This window comes from Protopterus annectens, chromosome 10.part0, assembly GCF_019279795.1.
Source record: "Protopterus annectens isolate FY-2018-M chromosome 10.part0, PAN1.0, whole genome shotgun sequence".
Taxonomy (NCBI): Eukaryota; Metazoa; Chordata; order Ceratodontiformes; family Protopteridae; genus Protopterus; species Protopterus annectens.
In genome coordinates, this window is record NC_056744.1 from 1,153,024,324 (window position 1) to 1,153,050,445 (window position 26,122).

General features: G+C 35.6%; 1 protein-coding gene across 1 annotated transcript in view; it reads left to right on the forward strand.

The window, feature by feature from the left end:
* LOC122813527 (selenoprotein Pb-like) overlaps nt 1-26,122 on the forward strand; it is a 123,187-nt gene that overhangs the window by 36,236 nt on the left and 60,829 nt on the right. The window contains exon 2 of the mRNA XM_044085894.1: nt 2,200-2,429. Coding sequence (XP_043941829.1) covers nt 2,221-2,429 — 209 coding nt within the window. The 5' untranslated portion in view covers nt 2,200-2,220. The remainder of the gene's footprint in view (nt 1-2,199; nt 2,430-26,122) is intronic.

Consider the following 26,122-nt stretch of genomic DNA (forward strand, 5'->3'; position numbering starts at 1 on the left):
ATATTTTAATTTCTTGACAGCAGTTTTGCATTCATATAAGATTTAAAATGCCGTTTGTCACTTTTCTGTTCATTTTAATGCTTTTTTCTGCAAAATTTGTTTCCATTACCTGTAAAATGGTACAGTTTCATACAGTTTCAAGCTAACTTTTACACTTTCAGCAGTTATCAAAGTCCATCTTGTTTTCATAAATCATGTAAATGTGACCCAGATGACCGGGGTTCAATTACTTGCCCGGGGGATGAATGAAGAAGTATAGCCTGCTCACCTCTTCCAGGGAATGAGAGGGTTCTGGACACTCAGTGAGCACATACAGATGTGTGATTTCCCTAGTAGAGACCAGGGTAATTTCTTCCCATGCTTAAGGTACTTGTGTAGGGCTACTTGTTGACAATGTCCCTTATGAAGGTACATGTTTCACTACTGCTTCTTAGCTGAGCATCAGTGGGGTTGTCAGGGCCATACAAGAACAATTCTTGAACCTGCACTGATGGCTGCCTTAATGATTGCCCCCTCTTATCTGACTCTAACCCTAAGTTAATTGGTCAAGAGAGGCTGATAATTGGCAGATAGCAGGGGCAAAAAAAAAAGAGAGAGAGAGAGAAAATTAGAGAATCATAGACTCTATCAGCAATTCTACGGTATATGAAGGATCTGGGACAGTACAGAGCCTTGATCATGTTAGCCACCTTGTTGCATTATTTCAGGCATTCATAAAGGTTTGTATTTTCAGGTTTTAATAAACTGTGATTACTTTTCTTACCTCTGTCTCCTGTTCTAAAGAGATGACAGTGGAAAGGTATAGTATTTCACTGCATTGTGTGCAGCATCCTGCAGTCAAGATGGACAGTGATGTTGTGGGAAGGACGATATAGTGCCTTTTGATTAGGGAAGGGCAACGAGTCTACAGTGTTGTTACCTGTTACCTGAAGATGGCTTTGAGGTACAGAAATATGCATTTCTTTTCAGATTCAAAAAAGGTGCCCTTACTTGGGGGGGGGGGGGGTAATTCTAGCTCTGATGTAATTACTTAAATTGCCATGATACCTCATATCACTTCTGTGTTGACCAGTGATGAATAGCTAGCAGGGGTAGCTGGGATCAAATATGTGTCAGCACATAGGATGGAAAGTTGGGGAGTGTTCATCATTTGGGGAGCCACTATTAATTACTGTGAGTGCTCCAAGGTATGACTGAGCTGGGGGTGGGGTGCAATAAGGAGGACAGGCAGCAGGTATGGAGCAATAAAAGAATATGCTAGGCCCTTACAGGTTGAACATTGGGAGGTGTGACAGACTGCATCTGCACTCTCATTCTCCTGTTCTTCTTTGGTATCACTTCCTGTCAGTGATGTGTGGTCCTCATGGAAACAGAATGTCTGCCCGTTGAGAGGTTACACCAGGACAGGTACCAAACTGGCAGGATAGTGACTAAAAGTTGAGCAGGATTTGAGCGATAGTACCAAAGAAAGCAGAACTTGAAAAGGGGCATAAAAAACAAGTCTTGTGACTGAATTAGAAAATGGCAATTATCAAGATAGAAATATTGATTGTTAAATGACTCTATTCTTTTTTGGAAGTAAATCTGTCTTTACTGAAGACTTCTTAAAATGCTCCTTAGGGCAACTCTTGTGATTGAAGGTAGCCTGAAATGCAGTTGCAATCGCATATCCATGTTAACTGGACATTTCATATACCTATTTCAGAAAGAAAAGTGCTGTTTAAAATACACTGCCCAACAAGGTAATACATTTTGTACCTTATATATATATATATATATATATATATATATATATATATATATATATATATATATATATATATATATATATATATAAGACCTCTGCTTCTCACTTAACCACTAAGGAGACCCCCCCTCAATAAAAAAGGGTCACTTACTACACTTGGGCACCTTAAAACTACTATGAAGGAAGCAGTACATTTGATGGGCAAGGAGGGAGCAGAGGCATCATAAAATAAGTAGGCCATTTTGATACAGATCATTCATAAGATGTGGCTACTTGGTATAAGAACCTAGATGTCAGTATGGTAGAATATTTGGATTTAGTTTCCTATGAATTAAGTAATATCATGGAATAGATAGATGCCAAATTCTTCATTTTTTAAGAAAGTGTCTAAATCAAGGATAAGTCATGTGCCATTTTCTGTAGGACTAAATGGAACTCTTGATTCTTTCCAGACCACATGACTGGTACTCAGGATGGGTACCTGGATGATTGCCATTGTCACAGCCTTCTTTGGACTGGTGACAGCACCTGTGTATGCTGAGGAAGAGGACTCTCTGGTCTGCAAGATACCTCCAACCTGGACGATTGATGGAAATAACGTAATGCAAGAGCAGCTGGGGAATGTTGTGGTGCTGGCATTACTTCAAGCTAGCTGACACTTCTGTCTTGTGCAGGCTTCCAGGTAAAATTCATTTTCTTTTTCCCTTCCCTTTTTTCTGTCATAGTTATTTAAAAAAGACCAAAAAATGTAAGCAACATGCTTTCTTATTTTACACCTGCATTCTGTAAACACTTTTGTAAAAATGGAATTGTTAATTTGTAGACTGTGCGGTTTAACTATCCATACAGATGACCCTATTCTGGGTAGATCAGAATCAGAAAAATAATGAAATAACAACAAAAATGAGTAATAGAAGCTGTAAGAATCAGAATATAAACATAATGAATCTGGAACATTATGTTGTAATAGCAATTAAAAATTGTAACCTAAGTGTATCATCCATCCCTGGTGACCCCCCCAGGCACGACCAGGATTTTTGGAATTGTACACCAACTTATTCAAAGACTTTCAGAATGCAGCCCCAGCTCCCTAAGTATCGCCACGGAGTGCAATGTTAAAATTACATGAGTAAGCAAAAAAAAATCCATTTAGCCATCAATACATTCTGAAAAAATTATATATAACTTAATAAAATAAAACAAAGTCACAGTACATATTACATGCCATTGAGCAAAATAAGTAACATTATTGCAAATTTATTTATTTATTTATTTTTATTTTATTTTTATTTTACATTTGTTGACCGGGCTAGTCTAGCTGGATATATTTCCATTTTCAGTAGAGGCCCGGGGAGAAAAGCTCCAAACAGATATACAAAGGTATAAAATATTGTTACATGGTAAATAAAGGATTAATAAACAAAATAAAACAAGTAATTATTACATTCTAGAGATATAAACACTTGAGAAAAGCAACAGTAAACATAATATCACTTAAGAAAGCTAAACAAATGTAATACAGTAAAAATCATGTACAATTGTTCACATCAGGTAGAAATATTTCAGCAGTAAGTTGATTAGAGTTTAAACAGTGTCAGTCTTACTTACAAGACTAAGCATTTAAATGTTTGGAAGTTTGGTTAGATGAGGAAGAAACAGAGGTGAAGAGGGTGGTTAGTCAGGGTTACTACAGGGGCATAACCAGTGCATTTGGAGGTGTTTTTTAAGTTTTTGTTTAAAGAGTGGCAGGGATGTAATTAGAGTTAGTTCATTGGGTAACAGGTTCCAGTTTTTTCCTGCTGTGTTGGTAAACAGAGAGTCACCAGCCATATTATTAGACTTTGTTATGCTAGCAAGGAGATTGCTAGAAGAACGTAGGGAATTCAGATTATTATAGGGGATTAAGAGCTCGGAGAGTATAGGGGTGTTATTGGGTTGGTAAAATATTTTGTGGGCAATTGTGAGTTGGGGGATTATCAGATGGTTTTGGAATTCCGCCAGTCTAGTTGCCTAAGATTAGAACAGTGGTGGGTTCTAAAGGGATTGCCAGTAGCGAATCTGGCAATGTTATTATAGGAAGTTGCTAATTTGTTAAGGTTAGTTTTCTTTAGGTTGGTATAAATAGGTGAAGCGTACAGAAGGGTCAAGATTAGATGGGAGTGAGCAATCTTGGTTCTGGCTGCTGGGGTTAAAAAAGGTTTTATTCTATATAAGGAGCCTATTTTTCTGTTGACTATTTTAATGGTGTTATTTATATGGTACTCAAATGTGAGGATATTGTCAATGGATATTCCTAAAAGTTTAGTGGTAGAGTCTGGGAAAATAATAGTGCCGTTATTTGAAGAAATTGAGAAATCTATGGCGGAGGACTTGGTAGTGGGTGTAAAGAGAAGGAGTTTTGTTTTTTTTGGCATTAAGAAGGAGGCAGCATTTTGTAAACCATGTTTCTACAGTGTTGAAAACATTTTGAGTAAGAGAATATAGTTCTGATGGAGAGGTTGCTGAGCATATTAGTGTGGAATCATCTGCATATTGAATACAGATGGCTTGAGGAATTGCTACATGGAGATCATTAATAAATAATGAAAAAATAAGTGGTCCAAGAATGGAGCCCTGAGGGACTCCGATGGTGACTGGCAAAAAGGATGAAATTTGATTTTCCCAGAGAACTGCCTGTTGCCTGTTGCTGAGGTAGGATCTGAACCATTTAACAGCCAGAGAGTCAAAGGAAAGAGATTCAAGAATATTGATTAAGAGGATATGGTTTACCATGTCAAAAGCTTTAGAGAGGTCAATAAAGAGTGCAGATGAGAGGATGTTTTTGTTACGGTTTCTATTGATGGTATCTGTAAAGGATAGAAGGGCAGTAGTGGTACTATGTGATGGCCTAAAGCCATGTTGACAGTTTGCTACTATGTTATGTTGAGAGAGATGATGTAAAAGTTGTTGGTGAATGCATTTTTCCATAATTTTTGCTAAGGGTGATGAGAGGAATTGGCTGATAGTTAGAGTAATCATTAGAGATCCCACCTTTATGTAAGGGGATAATGTGGGAGATTTTCCAAATATCTGGGATGGTTCCTTCTTGGATTGTCCTATTTATAAGGATGGATATAGGATAGGCAATTACTTTGGTTGCCTTTTGGAGATATTGGGAAGGAAGTTGGTCAGCAGAAGGAGTACATGGCTTGAGTTTTTGATAAATTTATAGATGAGAGAAGTAGAGATGGGTTGTCGTTTGAATTTAGGTAGAGAGTGTGGTGAGTTGATGGGAAGGCTGTAGTTTTCTGAGATAAGTTGACTAGCTAGAGATTGTATAGTCTCAGTGAAGAAAGAGTTAAAGGTATTGGCAGTTTGATGGGGAGTATTTGGATCTGCATCAAGTGGGGTGGGTGTTCGGGAGTTACCTGGGGAAAGGAGCTTATTAATGTTAGACCAGAACTTCTGAGGATTATTTTGATGAGTTTGTTGGAGTTTACAGTAGTAGTTTTTTTATCTGTAAGTATAGCCTTTTTGTACTATTTCTGAGCTGCCAAAAATGTAGATGATCAGAGATATTTCTGTTAGATCTCCACTTAGTCCAGACTTTGTTAGAAAGCCATGGGGCTGGGTTAGACTTTATTCTAATGGACCGTTTAGGAGCATGCTTATCCAGGATAGATAAGAATTTAGAGTTAAAATACTTTACAGCCTCTTCAAGTGGAAGGGTAGCTGTGAGAGGCTGAGAGGCAATCAGTTATGGAGAAAGACTAAGTTCTACAGGCATAGGAAAGGTAAGAGACATATTCTGTAGTAGAAGAAAAAAAGGTGAACAAAGGTTTAGCTGTGCAGGGGAGTCAGTTATGAAAAACAGTTCTATAACAGAGAGAGAGAGATTTATAGAAAGTGTTAAGGCAGGAAAGGAGGTTTATACAGAGAGTTAATTGAAGGGGCCAGTAGCAAAAGTAGTGATTGTCAAAAGCTGTCTAGTTATTAAAACTCCCAGACTTAACCAGGATCATTCTCTTTTCAACCTGTCATGGGGTGAGGGGTAAGTACTTGAATAGAGAGTACAAGCATAGATAGCAGAGTCTAGCTGGTCTGCAGAGCTAGTGGGTTTCTACAACCAGTGAAAGATGGTTTTTCAAAGCCTAAGGTCTGCTGCCCTCTAGTGGAAAAAGTGGGGAAAGCACTAACTCCACTAGGATAGTTGGAGGAGAGGGGATAAGATAGTAAAGAGATGGTTGGAGGGGTAGGTCCGCGGGTGTGCTGGCCCTTACAAATTAGTTTAAATTTAATGCACTCACCAGTAATTTTAAATTAACGCACTCACAAGTTTATAGTTAAATCCTAAATATACTGTAGGATAACACCTACACTGTGAGGCGGAAAGTAGAGGGTCCAGATAGATCCTGTGGGGCTTCTAGGTTGTGTTTTGCTTCTGTTCAGTAGGATTTCATTAGCCTTACAGGGTTTCTAATAGAGGGACCGGCTGTTTCTCAGCACAAGGCTTGGAAGCTGAAAATGAGACAGAAAGAATATTAAAAATTGTTAGCCAACTAGGTTAAGTTCTATGCAGGAGTGGAAGGTAAAGTGTGGAGGAGGAGTGCAAGTCAGTAGTAGAGTGGAGTGTAGGATACAGTGAGGTATTAGCACAGAGTGTAAGATACAAATAAATGTATGTACTCTGACATACAGGCAGTATGCCTGGTTTTGTCCTTCCTCCCATAGAATCTGAAAATAAATATAATAAGGAATAAACACAAAGAAATTCATAGAAGATAGGAAGCTAAACCAGTTTTAGCAACAATATTTATATATTATGGGGGTGATCTATCTGAAAGAGTGGTTGTTTTTTTTTTATTAAAACTATTAATTTTTAATTTAAAATTCTCAGCAAGTTTTGATAAGAGCTCTACTAGATTTGTTGATATTCAGTTTTATTATATTAAAGTGATAATAAATATTTAGAAATTTCAGTTTATAGAAAGCCAGTTAAGAAAAACGGTTTTCAATAGTCTGATACCATCAGTCATACATATACTGTGAAATCACAGGTAGTAAGAATTTTAGGATTTACTAGAAAGGATAAAGGGTTTTGTTTCAAAGGTAACTGAAATAACTCGAGATTCTGAAGAAAAAGATTATAGCAAAATGTGATATATAAGAATTTTGATACAGTTAAAATGATAGAAGGAATGTTTACGCTTCTTTCTCACAAAGTCATGAAGATGAATTAAAACTAAAAGGAAGATGTTCCCAAAGGCAGTTGGTGTAATCACCAGTTTCCAGTACATGTGTAAATATCTGTGTATGAACTGCTAATCATACTAGAGTCACTTGCACCAAACGTCAGGACTTTACCCTTCTATTCCAACAGCAGAGGTTTTAACAGAATTATTTGACTGGATGTAAGTAATGGTGAACCTAATATACAAGTTAAGGTTTTAGAATGTATTTTAACTGACTGAAGATGTCTAAAGATGAAAGTTCTTACTGTTGTTTTTATTATATTTTAAGTGCAATATAGTCTGGAGCTTTAATTTTTAACCAGAGTTTTTGCATGTTATGATTTGATTTACTTGGTTTCAGTATAAAAATACTGAGCCATAGGGGCGGAGCCAAGATGTCCAATTGAATGCAGCTTAATTTCAGAGCTCTGTAAAATTATTTAGTCAGACAGGAATTCAGTCAACAATATTAACTAAACTTTACAAAATCTTGTCAATAATACTTTGTATTTCACTTGTAACAACTTTGGAAAATTATTTTGAAGACATTCCTGTCAAATTACCTAAGACATATTAGAAACACAATGAGCAGCACCAAATACTCTCAAATGGATTTAGCACTGAAGGAGATACAAATGTTAACTTCAATTCTAGAAACATTATCTATGAAAATCTTCCAGAGAAGAACTAGAAGCAGACAGACGTTTTCAAGGAACTCTTACAGCAGCATCAGAGTAAAATCTGTGACATGGAATTCACACTAACTGATATGGGTGGGAGGCTTAAAGAAGATGAGCAGCATACTCACTTTCTGCTTAAACAAAGCACTTGGTTAATAAATAAACTTGATGACCTTGAGAACCAAGAAAGAAGGCACAATATAACAACTTTTGGTCTGTCTGAGAAAACAGAAGGAAACAACCTTATTACCTTTTTGATCTCCTGGATTCCTGAAATACTGGGCTTACAAGAAGGGCTTTCATATGGAATTGACAGAGCCCACAGAGTACTAGTTAAGCCAGCTTCAGCTTCCTCTTCTACATCACCAAGGTCAATTATTATAAAATTCCTCTCTTATATAGATAAAGACCTTATACTAAAAACAGCTTGGCAGAAAGCTCCATTAAAATATAACCAAAGCTTTATTAGATTTGCAATGATTATTCTGCAAGAGTACTGGAAATGAGGAAAAATGTTGGCCTTTTGTAAAGCTACTAAAAATAATATTAAAACACAAATTTTGTATCCTGCAAGAATAAAAATGCATCTGTCTAATGGAACAAGAACATTTAATAGTCTTGAAGAGGTATCTACTTATACCAAAAACAACATAATCACTATCCCTGAGGATGTGGAAGTTTCCTTCTCTTCATTAAAGAGATCACCTGAGAAAAACTCTTGGACTGACTCAAAGAAAAAGAAGACAAAAACTGACACGTCATCCACATCTAGTAGTAAATCTCTTAAAGCTTCTACTGATAGGTAAAACCTTTTTTTTGTCTTTAACTTACCAAGTTTTTCACAGATGTCATACAGCTACACACTAAATGTAAACTCTCACGCTACAGTTACTAACTGTTTTTAACATTTAAAGAGAGTGAATATTCTATTACAAGCTATAATAGTAGTTTAAAAAATATAATACTTATGTAACTCATAAGTTACTTATCCTGCTTTTTTTACTTCATATTTTTTATTAGGACTGTCTGGCATTCTTACAGCATGACTATTTATTTATTTATTTCAGTGTCTCAAAGGCACTTTTCTGAATAATATGTTATTTAACACACTAAATGTATTATTAACACAATATTTATTAATTTAACTATCAAAAATGAGTTTATTAATGCTTTCTGGGCAAAAACGACTTAAATACAGTTTGTTATTATTGTCTATGTGATTTTCCATTTACTAACATACAGAAAATGTTTGTGAATGTTTGTGGTATTTTTTAAAATGTTTTCTCAAGTTTACAGCCTCACATTGTTTTAAAATGTTGTTACAAACCATTTTCACTCAAATCAAATCTTTTATTTACCACAGGGGTCTTCAGACTTGTTTTAAAATGCACAGTAGTCATCATTTTGAAAAGATCTCCTGGTTGTTCCATTTTAATCTAACACAAGGAAAATGAGGGGGATGCTTTCAGAGTGACACACCAGTCTCTGTTACCTTAATTTTTAGTTGTGAATGCCCAGAACAGCATAAAATCATTGGATTGATTTATTAAAGTTAAATAAAAGGTTAACTAATAATTAACAATTATTTAAAGGCAGTTTTATAGTTTTAATTTGAATGGCTTGTTTATTGTTGGGGGGCAAAACTTGTGTATAGTACATCTACCGTATTGCACTGATACTAACTGCACTAGCAGTTTCTTCTTTTAGTTAGGTATTACTGCAAGCTATTTTACTGTTGTACTTAATTATGTTTCTAACAAGATACAATTTAAGAATTTATGATTCGTATTTCTTTTATAGAGACCTAATTTATCAATGGATTTGCGTGTATATATATATATATATATATATATATATATATATATATATATATGGGTACATGTCAGTCGACCGACAAGTCGGAAGACCGACATTCACTCCACCGACACATGAAAACATAGACAGCGCAAACACGGACATTTCACAGGTAAGACTTTTAAATTCGCTAATCAAGCCTACCATGGTTTAGGAAGTGTGGCAGTGTTATGCATGTGTGGTAGGCATGATTAGCGAATTTAAAAGTCTTACCTGTGAAATGTCCGTGTTTGCGCTGTCGATGTTTTAATGTGTCGGTGGAGTGAATGTCGGTCTTCCGACTTGTCGGTCGACTGACATGTACCCATATATATATATATATATATATATATATATATATATATATATATGTGTGTGTATGCATGTATATGTATGTGTATATATGTGTGTATGTATGAATATGTATATACATATATATATATATATATATATATATATGTGTGTGTGTGTGTGTGTGTGTGTGTGTGTGTGTGTGTGTGTGTGTGTGTGTGTGTGTGTGTGTGTATGTATGTATGTGTGCATGTGTATGTGTATGTATGAGGACACATGTATATAAATAAATAATCTTGAAGTTGCACATTAACTTACATTTGGTTTGTATTTCTTTATTAAGTTGATTCTAAAGCTACTGCTACACAAAATAATCTCATTTAAATTAGTTATGTCTCACTAATTATACTTGTCAGAGCTTTTAACTATGGCTATGAAGGCTAGAGAAAGCAATCTGATGGACTGTGCTCTATCTCTCAGATTTGGAATATTAAGAATTCCATGTTTGTTGTTGGGAATTTTTTTGTTACATTACTGCTTGTTTTTCAGTAATTCCTCTGATGTTTCTTTAACTTTCTGGCCCAAAAGTGAAGTATTTTGCATATTAGGTATTGTCATCATACAAATAGATCTGTCATACATCTTTATACATACCTGGGTATAGTGGTGAAATAGAAAGAGTTGTCTAAATAGAAATTTGATTATTTCTTATTATTTTAACTATATCTACATTTACTTATGTCCTTATCGTTAGTTTCTTTAAAAAGTAAATGGACTCAATAGTCCGAGGAAAAGATCTAGTTTATTAAGGTATTTAACCATAAATAAACCTCAAACAATATTCCTACAAGAAACTCATTTTAAATCAGCTAAAACGAATGTCTGGAACCACCGTAATTACATAACACTAGGCCATTTTTCATATAAAGCTAAAAAGAGAGGTGTCATGATTTTCTGGAAAAGAAGTGTTATTCACCTTCAAATTATATATAAGTATGAGGATCCTGAGGGACTTTTTACCATCATCATCATTATTAAGTTAAATAATAGAATTTGGTCACTAGTCAATCTATACTGGTTTCCAGGATTATGTGTGTCAACTGCAAGATGTCATCTAGATTTTATTACAAATACTTATAAAGGTAATCTTATACTATGGGGGGCTTCAATTGTAGTTTAGATAATCTTGACACTACTAACAATAGACCACTAAGGCTAACATTCACAGCAAAGCTATTTAAAAAATGGATTGTTTCCCTTAATTTATATGATACTTTTAACTCTAAACATAACCAGTCTCTGAAATTTTCTCATATTGATAACAGGTTCAAAACCCAAACTAGGATTGATAGAATTTTAGTCTCTAATTCCTTGCCAAATTTCCAATCATGATTATCTCAAACTTGAAATACAGCTACATTTTACTAAATTAAATTCTATACCTAAAATCCCTGCATATATCACAAAAATTAAAGCTTTCAAACCTTGGTTATTAGCAGAATTAAAATACGTTCAAGAAGTAAACACTAATTCTGATACTAATGTAATAATGATATAGGATGCTTTAAAGGTCTTTATTTATGGTAGAAATGTCCACGGGTATAAGAATACATTAAATGAATGGGAATATGAGATGCAAACTCTGCAAAACTAAATTTCAACTCTTAAAATCAAAATCAACACCCATCACCAGCTGATAAAAAATAATTAGTTGAATTGAATAAAAATGACTTAAATATTTTGGTGCACAGAATAAATTTAGCTCTATAGAAGATGAAATTAAATTCATATGCACTAACTCCAAAGCACATGCATAATTTGACAGTTAGAGCCAAGATTCACTCTAAATCAAATAATATCATAAAAATAATTTGAGTCTTCCAATAAGGCAGTATCTGATATAGGAGATATATTAGATGCTTTCAGGTTTCATTACACTAATCATTATAATTCTGATAATTTAAGTTGTAATAACCTAGATGAGGAGTTGCCTACAATAAAATTAGACAGAATCCCTATGAACTTAAAGCGAACTTGGAAAAACAAATAACTCTAAATGAAATAAAAGATAAAATTAAATGTTTTAAACCTAATAAGGCCCCTGGCACATATGGTATTATAATAGAAATGTACAAACTATTTCCCACAGTTACTATTTCTCTTCTTCATAAAGCTTTAATAGTGGTACAGTCTGAAAACCTATTACCACTGTCCTGAAAGTATTCCCTAATCACCGCCATTCCCAAAACTAATAAAGAACCATAATTCTGTAAATCTTACAGGCTGATTTCCTATTAAATAATGATTATAAAATCTTTATGTCCATATTTGTTGATAGAGTGAAGGTCCTTCTTATGAAAATGATAAATTGTGATCAAACAGGTTTTATACATAAAAGACACACACATGATAATATTAAAAGAATACTTATTGAATATCTAAATAGACAAGGTGAAGAAGCCTTTTTAGTCAGCTTAGACATAGAAAAAGCTTTCTAGTCTATCAAGTGGGACTATCTTTTTAGAATATTAAGCACATTAGCATTTCCACCATCATTTACTTCTATGATGAAAGATGTTTACAAAGGTAATCTTACCTAAGTTAAACTAGGCCCTTTTGTGTCTGAGTCCATATCAATAACTAAAGGGACTAAGCAAGGCTGTCCACTGTCTCCTATCCTATTCACTCTAGGTATAGAAGCTTTTGCCTCTTTAATAAGAAATAATCAAAAGATTAGGGGTATTAATGTTTATAACAATTGTAACTCCAAAATAACTCTTTTTGCAGATGACGTTTTACTCACCCAATCCGACTCAGAGTCTGAATTGCAAGAATTGGACTTAGTTATGAATTGTTTCCAAGAAATTTCAGGACTTCATTTTAATAAGCAGAAATCTAATCATATTATTTTAAATAACAAAGCAAAAACTCATCCTGGTAGCCAAAATTTTATTGGAGAACAGGTACATTCATTAAATTACTTAGATATAACCCTAAACAACACTACTGAAGTGACAAGAGAAACCAATTATAAAAACATGTTATCTTTAGTAAATAACCACATAAATAAGTGGAATAACATATTCTTCTCTTTTGAAGATAGGTTTCAATTAATAAAAATCGTCCTTTTGCCAAAGATTATCTATGTAATATTAGTCCTTGGCACTCTTCATGGAAATAAATTTATCAGAGATTTAAATAGAATTTTATTAAACTTTTTATGGTTCTCTAAAAAGAACAGACTATCTTATATCCATCACATTAGATCCTGGGATAAAGCTGGCATAAACTTCCCAGATATAGAAACTTACATAAGAACTTCGCTGCTTAAAGATGTCATAAACTGGGTAGACCCATATTATACTTCTAATTGGACGTCTTTATACTTCTCTATATTTTTTAATGAAAATACACTATTATAAAAGGTTTTTATTAGTGAATCTTCTAATAAACTTTGGTATTTTATTTGCCACTGCATACAATACAATGCCACAAAACCTACAAAGTCTAATGTCATAAACAACACCTTTAATAACTTCAGAAATATAATAAACTCCAATGCAGATATTAAAATTTGGTTTGATTTAACTGTTCCCTTCAAAATTACAAAATAAATTTCTGGATAAGTTGCACTGTAAACTTTTCAATGAATAGGAAAACAATAAATTTGTATGCTGGAACCATTGCATAAGAGACTTAGAAGTTTTAACGGTGCAACACATTATTAAGGAATTCAATCGGCAGACACAAGACTGGTTACTATTGCAAAGTATAGTAAATTATTCATAGAGTCCAAGCAGAATTATTAGTAACTCTTCCTATAAAGACCAAACACCCTTAATTTGTTATATATTTTAATTATTGTACAATAATTTTAACTTTAACAATATATTTTCCAAACTGCATAGTATACTAATAGGATATAAAACTGCACTAACAACTAAATATTGGAACTCAATAACTAAGGGTTTTTCTCTCTCAATTATACATTACTCGAGAAATCCAAATTATTATTTTCTATAAAATTAACATCCTGGGGACAGTATTGGAGTATTTTTACATGGAAGTTCCTGCATAAAGCCTTTTTAACTCTTGAGAGGGTTGCAAAATTTAATAAAAATGACAACATTATTTGTTGGACATGCTGTTCTCCATGTAAAGCAGATTGGGTCCACATTTTTTTATGACTGTGCCTGTTTGAAACAGTTGTGGGATAATATTGAATTTTTAAAGCCTTATTTACATATATTTTTTCTCTAACTAAATCAATAATATTCTTTAATGTAAATGAAGGTTTTGTAATGAGCAATGCCAACTCATACCTCTTATGGACAATCCTAGTGATTGCTAGAAAGAGTATAACAAGAAAATGGATGTCTACCACCTCTCCAACTATGGAAGATTTTCTGACTCACCTAAAAGAAGTGATTTCCAGAGAAACCAAAATGAAAGAAGTGAGAATAAATCCGAGAAATTTTGCTAATAGTTCTTGGCTAAATGTTTCTTTTCTCCTTGAAACCTTTTGTAAAAACTCCAACTCTTTCTATATGATCTGATGTTTATTATGCAAACGTTTTGCTATTGTTTTATAATTTTATCAATTTTGGGCCTCTGTAAATATTGTATGTAGTTGTAGTGTGTCTTTTTCATTGTTTTTTTATGTTCGAAAGTTGTATCCATGATGTTCATATTATTGTTAAAAATATTTTCTTACTTCAATAAAAATATTTGATAAAAAATACTGTGCCATCATTCTTTATATTTTAACATTTTCAAAAATATTTAAGTTAAATAAAAATTAGTGGGATAACATTAACAGTACTGTACTAAGTAATGGTGATCATTCTGTGATAAATAACACTCTCTGTTGTGTTCAGTGCCCAACATCATTGACCCTAAAATGTAACTGTATTCTGTTAACATTTCAGAGTTAGTGATTAACCTTCATTCTGAGGTACAAACAAAAGCTACAATGTTTAGCACCTAGAAACTGTTCTATAGCATGTACAAGTGACAAATATAGAACTAGGAGCTGCAACTCTGCAAAGTAAATGTATGAAATTATCATTACTTTGTATTATATAGTCAAGTTCTGCCTTTTGGTTAAGTACTGCTAAATTAGCTGATCTAACTGAACTTCACTTCAGTGTCATCTTAAATACTTCATTCATAATTCTTCATATTCTATCATAGTAATCTTACTCTAACCTCTGAGTAGTATTACCAACCATAGTCCTTTACACCATCTGTGGCCATTCTGATTGCATTAAGCAGCTGTGTTATGATAAACAACTGTTCATGGTTCCACAAAGTGATAGTACAACCTGTGGGAGATGTAGTTATTTAAGAAACATGATGGCAAATCTCTTGCATCAACCCACATTGGTAAGCATTATACCTCTACTACACTGCATCAGTCGCAACTCATCACTTGACCCATCAATTATGCTGAGGCTTTAGAGAAAGATTTGCCAAAATCTAGAATGCACTTTCAAGGATCCCAGCCTCCAGTACATGAGCTAACACCTACTTCCTTTCCCCTCACACATAGTACAATCCACCCACCGAAAAGCTATCAGTAAAGCAGGCTTAAGAGCATAAGGCCAACAAAATCTGCTTCCACACAAGGAAATGTTTCAGTTATGGTTAGGCATACAGAATCTACACTCACCAAACTGAACAGGAACAAGGTGACTGTAAGCTACCTCCTCAGTGCCAGGATCTGTGATATCACAAGGGTCCCAAGGTTCTTTATCCTGGACAGATATGACTATGAGCTAGTGGTGGTTCATGTGTAAGTGAATGACTTAGCAAACTCCATCCAGAGGGACTGCAGAGAAACATGATGGAAACTACTATGCATGTGTTAGAGGCAGGAAAGACACTGATCTGGATTAGTGTCTTACCATCACTAAAATGATGCTTAGACACCAAGATAAGTTAATTGGCTTTAACAATTGGATAAGTAATTGCTGTCATTTTAAGTAGACCCAATATGCGTTGACTTAGGATAAGATAGTAGATAAGACTCCCTGATTAAACAGGGATGGCTTACACTTCTCATACCAGGACTTCCCCATAATGGCTCAAGCCTCTTCTGCACAATAGTGCATTTTTAGGCAGCATCCCTGAACTGGATATTACATCAGAGCAAACTCAAATGAAAATTTGGACAACTATACATTGCTCGAAAGATGCTAGAAATTGAGATCCTCCTGCAACTCAAACACACTCATATATGTGTACTTACTGAGACATAGATTCAAAGTTTCATAGGTTTATACTAGGCAGACAACCAGCAGGGTTTTTGCAAGCATAGCGATGCTACCAATGAAGTTTTGTCCCCAAGTTCATTGCATGTCTGTATGGCAGGATATGTTAATAAAGAAGTAGCTAAGGGTTACATGGGAGGTTATGTTAGTTGGGGATTACTTTACTTAGTGACAATACAAAATGTTTAACCACAGGAAAATCCACAAGCCAATATAAAAATGAACTGTAGCACTTAGAACAACACCAAGATAGTTCCAATTAAAACTTTGATTTTATTCCAAGTAGTTAAGTGCTTTCATTCCCAGTTCCATAAGGAGCTTCATCAGAACTGATAATGTATAGTAAAACGGGTGAGAAACCAGTCTTTGTGTTTAGGAAGGACAGCTCCTGTCCAATAAAAACTTTGGTTTTACTCCAAGTAGTTAAGTGCTTCCATTCCCAGTTTCATAAGGAACTTCATCAGAATGGGTAATGTATAGTAAAATGGGTGAGAAACCAATCTAAGTGTTTAGGAAGGACAGCTCCTTAAGGATTGACTGGGGTGAGGTAAAATAAACAATGGTAGTTCTAATAACAACAAAAAAGCAGGGGATGTTTAAATGCTGAAGTTATTCACAATGTCCATATATTACAAGAACACATACCTTCAAAGTGAGAAATAAAGTTTGCAGTATCAACAAACATTATACTTGTAATTCAAAACAAGTGGTGTATCTAGCTACTTGAGAGCAATATTTTGCATTTTATATATGGAAGACTTGCAGAAAGCAGAAAAACAGAATTTAAAAACACACACTAGACATAAGAAATAGAAAGACAATAAATGCATTATTTAGGCATGTCCAAATTTGTAAAGAACATAAATTCAGTTTTTTTGGTACTGGAGCAGGTCAATAACAATTTAAGAGAATTGGAGTGGCAATTAAAATACAGTGCTACTTGTCATCCAGGGTTGAATGACTCAGTCATGATTAATTCTGTTTTAAGATTGAAATATTTAAATGGTTGAACAAATGAAGTGTTAAATTAGTAATAACGAGTATAAATTATTGGTTGGGAAGGAACATGTGATTCACTGTAATATATAAAGCAGTGAGTGCTTATTGATTTTTTTGTATTTCTTGCTGTCTCTTGAGGTCCACACAACCCACTGTGCTCAGGCTCAATCTGCTCCCCTGTTCTACCCCCATTCCCACCTACCCCCACTTTCATCAGATTTTTACATTCCAGGCGACACGTCTTACAACTACATCGACCAATCAGCATTTCCCATTAATTACATACCTCACTCTATCCTGTTCTAAGCTAGCCCCTCCTCCCTCCTACTCTCATTACACTTATCTCTTTTCTCCTTGTTACATTCTTTGAAACAGTGCTTCCAAATTAAATCTATTACCTTATTTTTCCCTTTCTCTCTTCCTGTCTCACATTTATATTTCTCTAATCCTGGCATCATGCCCCATAACGATCTACTTACTTCTCTTCATTTCCTTCTCTCCGTATCTACCACATATCACACCTCACTCTCCTACAGCAAGCCATCACCCACTGTCTCCATAACCTGCATTGGCAGCAACACCCTCCATTCTTGTCTGATTTCTCCATGTCTCTTTAATTTCTTATCATCTCATCCTGTCAGGATTAACATAGTTAGCTGCTCCTTAGCCTACAATGCTCAAAAGAGAACAGCAGCCACTTCTGCAGACTTAATCTCATAAATTATTCTTTTCATAGACAACCTTCTCCTAGACAGTGACATTCACCCTAACCCAGGCCCACCTACTACTCTCTCCCGCAACCCCTTAACTAACCCCCCCTCAACTCCTTATCCCAACCCCCTCTCACTTCTAAAACTGTAAACATTTACTCTTTAAATATTCAAAGCCTTGTTAACAAGACCGCAGAATTTCACTACTGGATTGCTAACACCTTCCCCAATATCCTTACCATATCAGAAAACTGGCTAAAACACATATTTCCAACACCAAAATCTTACCCCCAGGCTATAATATTTTTCATGTTGACAGACTCACAAAGAGCGATGGAGGCATTGCCATTCTCTGCTCTGGCAAACTTAATCTCTCCCCACTCTCCATCTCTATAACTAGCTTTGAACCTGCTGAGTTTCTCATTGTGAACTGTCCCCTCAATTCTAGCAAAAAATTTGTCATAGCATCAATCTATATCCCCCCTGGGAACAATATTCCCATCCTTGAGAACATACTCTCATGGTTAACTCTACACCTAGCATATGAAACCATCATCCTTGGTGACGTAAACATAAACTGGGCTAAACTAATAACTGCATCACCTGAACTATCCATCAGCCTTCACAGCTTCCATCAACTCATCACCTCCCCTACTCGCTTTAACAAAAACTCCACTACTGGCCCTACTCTGGACTGGATTCTCACTTTTGACCCCAACCTTTACCATAACCATGGTACACTCTCAAACTCTCTTAGTGACCATCTCCCTACATATACCCATAGACACTCCCAACAACCACCCAAAAACCACTTCTACAGGGACTGTCGCAAGCTTACCAACTTCTGTCCAGTCACACTCAACTCTAAACTGTCCAGCATAAACTGGTCTTTCCTTCAACAAATCCCTCTAACTGAGGCTGTTATGTCATTCAATACGATCTTCCTAGACATACTTGATTTATTAGCACCTTCCAGAAAAATCAGAATAAAATCCAGTTTCACCCCCTGGATTATTAACCATACCCTCTCTATTATGCATAAAAGGGATAATGTTTGGAAAGAGTGGGTCAAAAACAAATCATCCCCCCTACTACAACATCACAAGGAGCTTAGAAACCTGATAAAATAAACTAGTCAAAACTGATAAAAGGAACTTTTTCCACTCAACCCAGTCTAACCCACAACATAATCCAAAGAAGTTCTGTACTACTATTAACAAACTTCTACATCCTGGTAACCCTACCACACCTAATCCTTTCCCAACAACTCCACCACAGAAATAGCCACTCTCCTAAGCAACTACTTTATAGAAACTATCTAAAAACGTACCCATAATAATGACAGTTCACTTTCCCCACCTCTTTCCCCATGCAATACACCATCCATCTCCTTCTCATTTAAACCAGTCCCCACCTCTTATATCAAATCTCTCTTTCTTAAGCTCAAACCCTGCTTCCCCTCAGCTGACAAAATATCTTCTTACTTTCTTAAAAATGCTGAGATTCTATTGCCTACCCCATCTCTATATTAATAAATAGGTCTATTAATGAAGCCTGTGTCCCAGACATATGGAATCCTTCTTCACAATCCCACTGCATAAAGGTGGAAACTCCACTGACCCTTCTAATTATAGACCTATTGCCATTCTGTCCCCCTATCTTCAAAATTCTTGAGAAGTGCATACACACCCAGTTAATGAAATATCTACTAGACAATAATCTACTAACCTCCATCCAACATGGTTTCAGACCCCACCACAGCACATCCACTGCTTTACTCTATTTCACCCAGACAGTTGCCGAGGCCCGTGATAATAATATGCTCATTTCCACTTTATTACTTGACCTCTCTAAGGCTTTCGATACAGTTTCCCACTCTTAGCTTCTAATTAACATATCAAATCTCAACCTCCCCACCTTCTCTGTAAATTGGTTCTCCATCTACCTCTCTAACATAAAACAATCTGTTCGCAGGCAAATCGTCGTTTCCCTCTTTCTTCCAGTCAACATGCGAGTTCCTTAGGGATCTATGCTGGGGCCCCCTCTTATTCAACTACAGTATGCTGATGATTCCACACTTGTCTCTACTGCCCATAATATTTCTGATCTGTTAACACTCACTCAAAATACCTTCTCATCTGTCGAAACTTGGCTGTCCAACAACCAGTTAATATTAAATCCTAAAAAAAGTAAACTCCTACTTTTCTTTACCAAAATGCTTGAACATCACAAATCCTCCTTTACCATCACCTCACACAACAATACCATTATTAAAGCTGAATCGGGCCTATATCACATAGTCGAAGTCATAACTTTGAACACGTAATGTTCGAAACATTATGTTCGAAGTTACAAAACTTCAACTATGGACAAAAAAACAAAAAAAAAACAAAGGAAAAAAAAACAGTTTTAAGCAGGGAGGCAAGCAATCCTGCACCCCCACATCCCCCGCTACTTAAATATACCAACTCCGAGATCACACCCCATTGAACAAAATGGAAACATACAATCAAATCGCTAGATTCACCACTAATTTTCCCCACAACACCCATTACTGTCACACCCTAAAAAAGCTTCACTGGCCTGAATTCTCTCATCAACTACTACTTCCTTCACTAAATATAATGCACTCTATTTTCAATAACCCCCTCCTTCTGTTCTTCACTATCCGACCTTGTATGTTACTGTACCCCCTTCCGGCACCTTCGCACAACTGATAAAAATCTCCTTGATGTCTACAAACCCAAAAAGAACATAGAAAAATTCCTTTATAAGTATACAATAGCACAAAGCTAGAACACACTCCCCTTTAGTATATGAAGCATCTCCCAACACCACCTCTTCAAAAGAGAGTTCAAACTCCATCTGTTACGTACCTGGAACTATTTTTGCCTAGCCCCTACCTGAGATACTGGTTATACTTGTGAAGCCCACTGAGAGAACTTATAACTCTACATTTTTTCTCTTTTGAATAAGCATACATTATGCCTTCTATACAGTGCATAGGCTCAAAATAGAAATATTATATTTGGTTTTAAAATCCTTAGTGTTGCTATCTGCATGATACTAAGTTTTCCATGTACTATATGAATGTATCTTTATGTTTTATTGCATGATCTATCAAATGTATGTATCTGTTTTCAGGTATGTATCTATTTTTTAAGTTTCTATATTTTTTGGAACTTTTCTTTTCGGGTCTCCACTGAAAATGGGCCCTTGGCTCAGCTGGACCAACACGGTTAACAAATGTAAAATAAAATAAATAAATAAAAAATAACTTTTATATTTAATCTAGTAATTTAAAATGTTTTATCAGTTCTGATGATGTTCCTATGGAATTGTGAACAAAAGCGCTTAACTACTTGGAATAAAATCAAATTTTTATTGGAATTATCTCAGTGTTGTTCTGAGTGCTACAGGTAATTTTTTATATGAATTTACTTGCTGTTAACCTTTGTCCAGTAAAGACATGGGGACCAGACCACAGGTGAATTTGTGATTTCCCGTCTAATGATCAGTGTTTCTTTTGAAGAGGGTCAGGGATGAACTCTGCTTTACATAGATGGGGAGTTTATTCTATAGTGGGAGGATCCTTTGAGACACGTATTGGTCCCTTCAGCGTGTTTTATTTATGTTGCAGGCAACATTCTGCTCTTTGGATCTAATGTTTCTGATACTGTTTGTATTGCAGATGTGCAAGAGAACTGGATCTGAGGATGTCTTATATGCTAGGCATAGATTGCCTCTAAGTAACATGTAGAAGACTGAGTACAGAAATAGAACCTTAAGGTGATCTGTGTAGGATAGGGTATTCATACTCTGGATTCTCCTGGTGAGGAACCTTTGAAGTTGTTCCAACTGTTGCAAGTGCCTGGTTAGGTATATGCCAAAGGAGGCATTGTACTCAATGATGGGTCTGATAAGGGCTGAGTAGAGCGGTACTTTAACTTCCTTGGACCCGGATGCCATACCCTTGCTTATGAGTTGTGTGACATATAATGATTTTCTTGCTGTCATGGGCACATGTTGGTTGAACGCCAGTTTACTGTCTATATATGTTCCCAGTTCCCTAACTATTGGGTCAAATCATATAAATGTTTTACTGATGAAGTAATTAGCTTGGGTGGAAGATTTTCCGAAGGACACTAAAATGCATTTATTTGCATTGAGTTTTAATGCATGGCTTTCACACCAGTCATTTGTTGTGTTAGACCCTTTTGTAGGATGTTGTTGTTGTGGGGGGAATCTATGATAGCACCCAATTTACAGTCATCTGTGAACTTGATGAGCCAGAGTCCTTTGACATTAGTTTTGAGTTCTGAGAATTAGTCTTGACTTCTGAGAAGTAGATGCCAAACAGGAAAGGACCCAACACAGAGCCCTGGGGTACTTGGCTGGTAACCGGTCTCTTGTTGGAGGTGGTCACACTGATCCTGACTTCCTGGGTCCTATCTGTGAGCCAGCTGGCAATCCAGCAAGTTATGTAGGGATTTATGCCTAGTTCTGAGAGTTTTTCAACAACATCTGAGTGATATATTTTATCAAATGCCTTGGTAAGGTCAAGGTAGACAGTATGTACCATTTTCTCCTCATCCATAGCCATTGTGACCCTCTCAAAGAGGTCTACCATGTTACGTAAGAAAGACCTTCCTTTAAAGTTGAGGCCTTATCCTCCGCAATAATGTTATCCTAATTTCTTTCTCTTCCTTAAGATTTTGTACATGTTGACTATCATAGGATCGCACGTTCATATGTAAGTACTAGGCTTGCTGCCCCTGTGTGCCATTTTAAGCCTAGCAAATTTCGCTTTCCAGGTGATAATCAAACCCTGTACCTTGTTTCTGTGAGGTAAACAGCTTAAGCATTATACCAATCTTTCACATAGTTTCAAAGAAAGGACAGTACTCCATCTATACAATTTTCAGCACCTACCATACCTTCAGACTCTTGGGTAACTGCAAGAGACTATTTGTATTTGTCATAAACAACATCACCTCACATCATATTGCTCACAACTCTACGCTGGAGCTCCTGAAGGTCCAAATCACTCTTAACAAAGCCAACTACTACTTTATTGCTATCCACATATCTTCATTAGTGTCCCCTAAAGGTCATAGAAATTACCTTAATCCCATTGAGATGTGTCAAATATCAAACAAATACCTTCTTGCTAGGGAACCTTAATTACCCAAGCTTTGGTTGCCTCACTTACACCTCTAAATTTGGATATGGTGACTGTTTTTTTGTCACACTTTGTTAACACAATTGAACTGAAACAAATTGTAAAATTACCCTACATCTCTTGGTTTAATCTGACTACAAATCAGACATCTTCTCTATCTGTCATAGTGGTTCCACCAAATGAGAAGATATTTAGGGACTTTTCCAGGACAAACGTAATTCCACTTGTTAAAGATCTATGCAAAATATCCAGTAATTTACCACAAATGTTCTTAACTGAGAGGGCTACCTCATTCACTTCCATCTTTTACTAGTACCTAAACAGCAGCACAGAAAGTCAATATTCATTCTCTCTAAACACAATGGCAATTTTACGTTTAAACCTTTGGTGAAACTCCTGTATTAAGAAACAATAACAAAAGAAGCAAAACAATGGAGAGTTCTAAGAAATCCCCATCCACTTAACTCAAGACCACAATGAAACATGCCACTGAGGAACTGTACTATTAGAAAATGTAAAGCAGAGTACAAGCTTAAAGTTGCTACAGTTACCAAAGGTAATTACAAATCTTTCTTCATTTGTGTCAGGAAATTAAGGAATGATACCTAACAATGCACTGAGTTCATCCATAATAATATCACACATTCTGACTTCCAAGATGGCTACACATTGAGTAACTGCTTAATTTCATCTCTTACAGTGTGAAAACAGAAACTCAGAAGAGAGAACCAGTAAACTTGCATTTGTGGGTAAATTTCAGTGTCTCACTAGTAAGTGCACTGCCTGGATGCCAGCAGCAACAAACATCAATTTCAAAAGGTGAGGAAAAACACTAACTCAGAAGTATTCTTCAGCTCTTCAGCAAAAAGCAGTGCAAGCTCCAGCTTTGGTGCAAGGCATGACTTCTGGTAAACTAGAGGAAATAATAAGTCAAATGTACTCAGAGTTGATTAAAATAAATGAAACACCGAAGTAGCATATCAACTCAAATGAAAAAAAAAAGGCTGGAAAAAATGGAAGAAACTTTAAACAGATATTCAGATAAGGTACTAAAACTGCAAAACTCAGAGGTCGAAATGAAGAAAAGGGTGGCTGAATATGAAACTGCTCAAGAAGCGATGTTTCACAAATAATAGAATTAGAGGACAGAACATATAAGGAAAACCTGAGATTTTCTGCTGTATCAGAGAAGCTGGATGGAACAGACTATTAATTTTATGAAAGCACAAATAAGCAACTAGACTAGTATTCCACAGCAGGAGTTTTGAATTGAAAAGGCACATTATGTATATTCTCCACTTGGCCATGAGAAAGCAACCTAGACCTTTAATAGTAAAGATGAAATTCTACCAGCAGAAGGAGCAAATTCTAAGAAAACTGTGGCAGAAGGACAAAGTACTAAAAGTGGGAGGCAGTAGATTGTTTGTGGAAAATGATTACTCACTGTACACAAGACAGAAGAGAAGTACATTTATTCCACTAATCAGGGAATGTAGAGAAACAGGTGTGAGATTCAAGCTGCTGTACTCAGCTATTTTCAGAATATTCTCTCCTGGGGAACAAAATCATTTTTTGATGCTGAACATGCTAAGGAGGACATACAAAAGTTTGTCCAATAAAAAGTGAGCTATAAAACAGAAGGGAATTCTGCTTCTTGTTCTTTGGATAATAAAGCCTACAGAGGGACTATGTCAGTGGAACTTTTTCCAATGTTTCAATGGAAATGCTTGAGAGATAGAAAAAAGCCAAGAGTTGACTGGAAGAACCTGCAGTACATTGGAAATGAAGCAGAGATGGTATTTGGGAAATGAAGGTCAAAAGGAAAAAAACAGCAACTCAGAAATTGACAGATAAATGTGGGATTAGAAAGCATTAATTATATTTGCAAAACATGACAGAGCAAAGAAAACCTGGAAATATTGGACTTTTTTGACTTTGTTAAGTTTGTAGGGGACTCTAAATCATATGCTGTACTTCATGTAATTAATGTTTGGAAAAATATTTAGGAGGAGAAGAGAGGAGAGGCAAGGAAGAAAGGAGTTTAACTGAAAGAAAAATAGAATTTTGATTTTTAACAGTAGTATTTTTATAATACATGATGTGAAGACTGGTAGAGATGGTTGAAGGCTGCCAGCCTAGCCAGATAGAATTGTGTAGATAATTCTATCATTTGTAAATATGAATGTTGAACTACAAACTTTGTTTTCTTAAATGAAAGAATAGGCTGTTAAATGTTGAACTTCAACAATATGGCAACATTTCCCTCTGCTGCAAAGAAAAGTAAGTCAAGCATTTCACATCTGTTCTTTGAAATTAAAATTATGTCTTGCATGTCCTTTGATCTCCAGAGCTTGGAGCCATTTGGTCTGGGCTAGCACATTCTTTCTATTGTTTTAACTTAAGGAATAATTAATAGAGTGTACATGTGAAATGTCTTTTATTGTTGTAGCTTCCTGAGCAGGTGTTAGCATGCTAAATAATGTAGCCTGTTGGCCTGGGAACGCCAGGCTAAGTGCCACAAATGATGTAATGTGTATACTGGGAAACCCAAGTGTGAAAAGTGATGTAATTTGGGAGGGCCCAGCAGAAATGTTTGTTAGTGATTTTAAAAACTATTGCTCAGAGAGACAGACTGTAAGCATTTTTGTCTTGATATCCAACTCATCAGCACTCTGCCTATTGTCTTATGTAAGTTATCTTAGACTTGTGTTTTCTTTTAGAGAGCTAGAGATTAGAAAATTTAGACTAAGTGTTTTTCTGTGATGTCAAAACTGTACTACTGAATTATTCTAAGTATTTCTGTTTGATCTCTGAACTCTTGAATAGCACTGACTGTGTAGCAGAAAGTATTGTCTTGTGGTTTTAATTATTTATTATTAAATATCTTAAAACCTTTTAACTGTGGCTGGTTTGTGTAGAGATAATTTAATCTCTTAAGAGTACTCACATGCCTTTGGTAAAACTGTACAAGGCCACTATAATAGCTTTAGCCCTGGGCTATACTAACAACTGGATAATATAATTGCACAGTAATAATTGGACACCCTTTTAAGGGTCTTTGAGTAGCTGATAAATATTAGCTGGGTGGTGGCAAGTGGTACTACTGTATAGTCTGGGTAAAAGGGGCACAACTGGAGAACCTGTCCCAGCCTTCCCCAGAAGTGTCTGTGTGGTTGTATAACCTCTTATCTCAAAGTG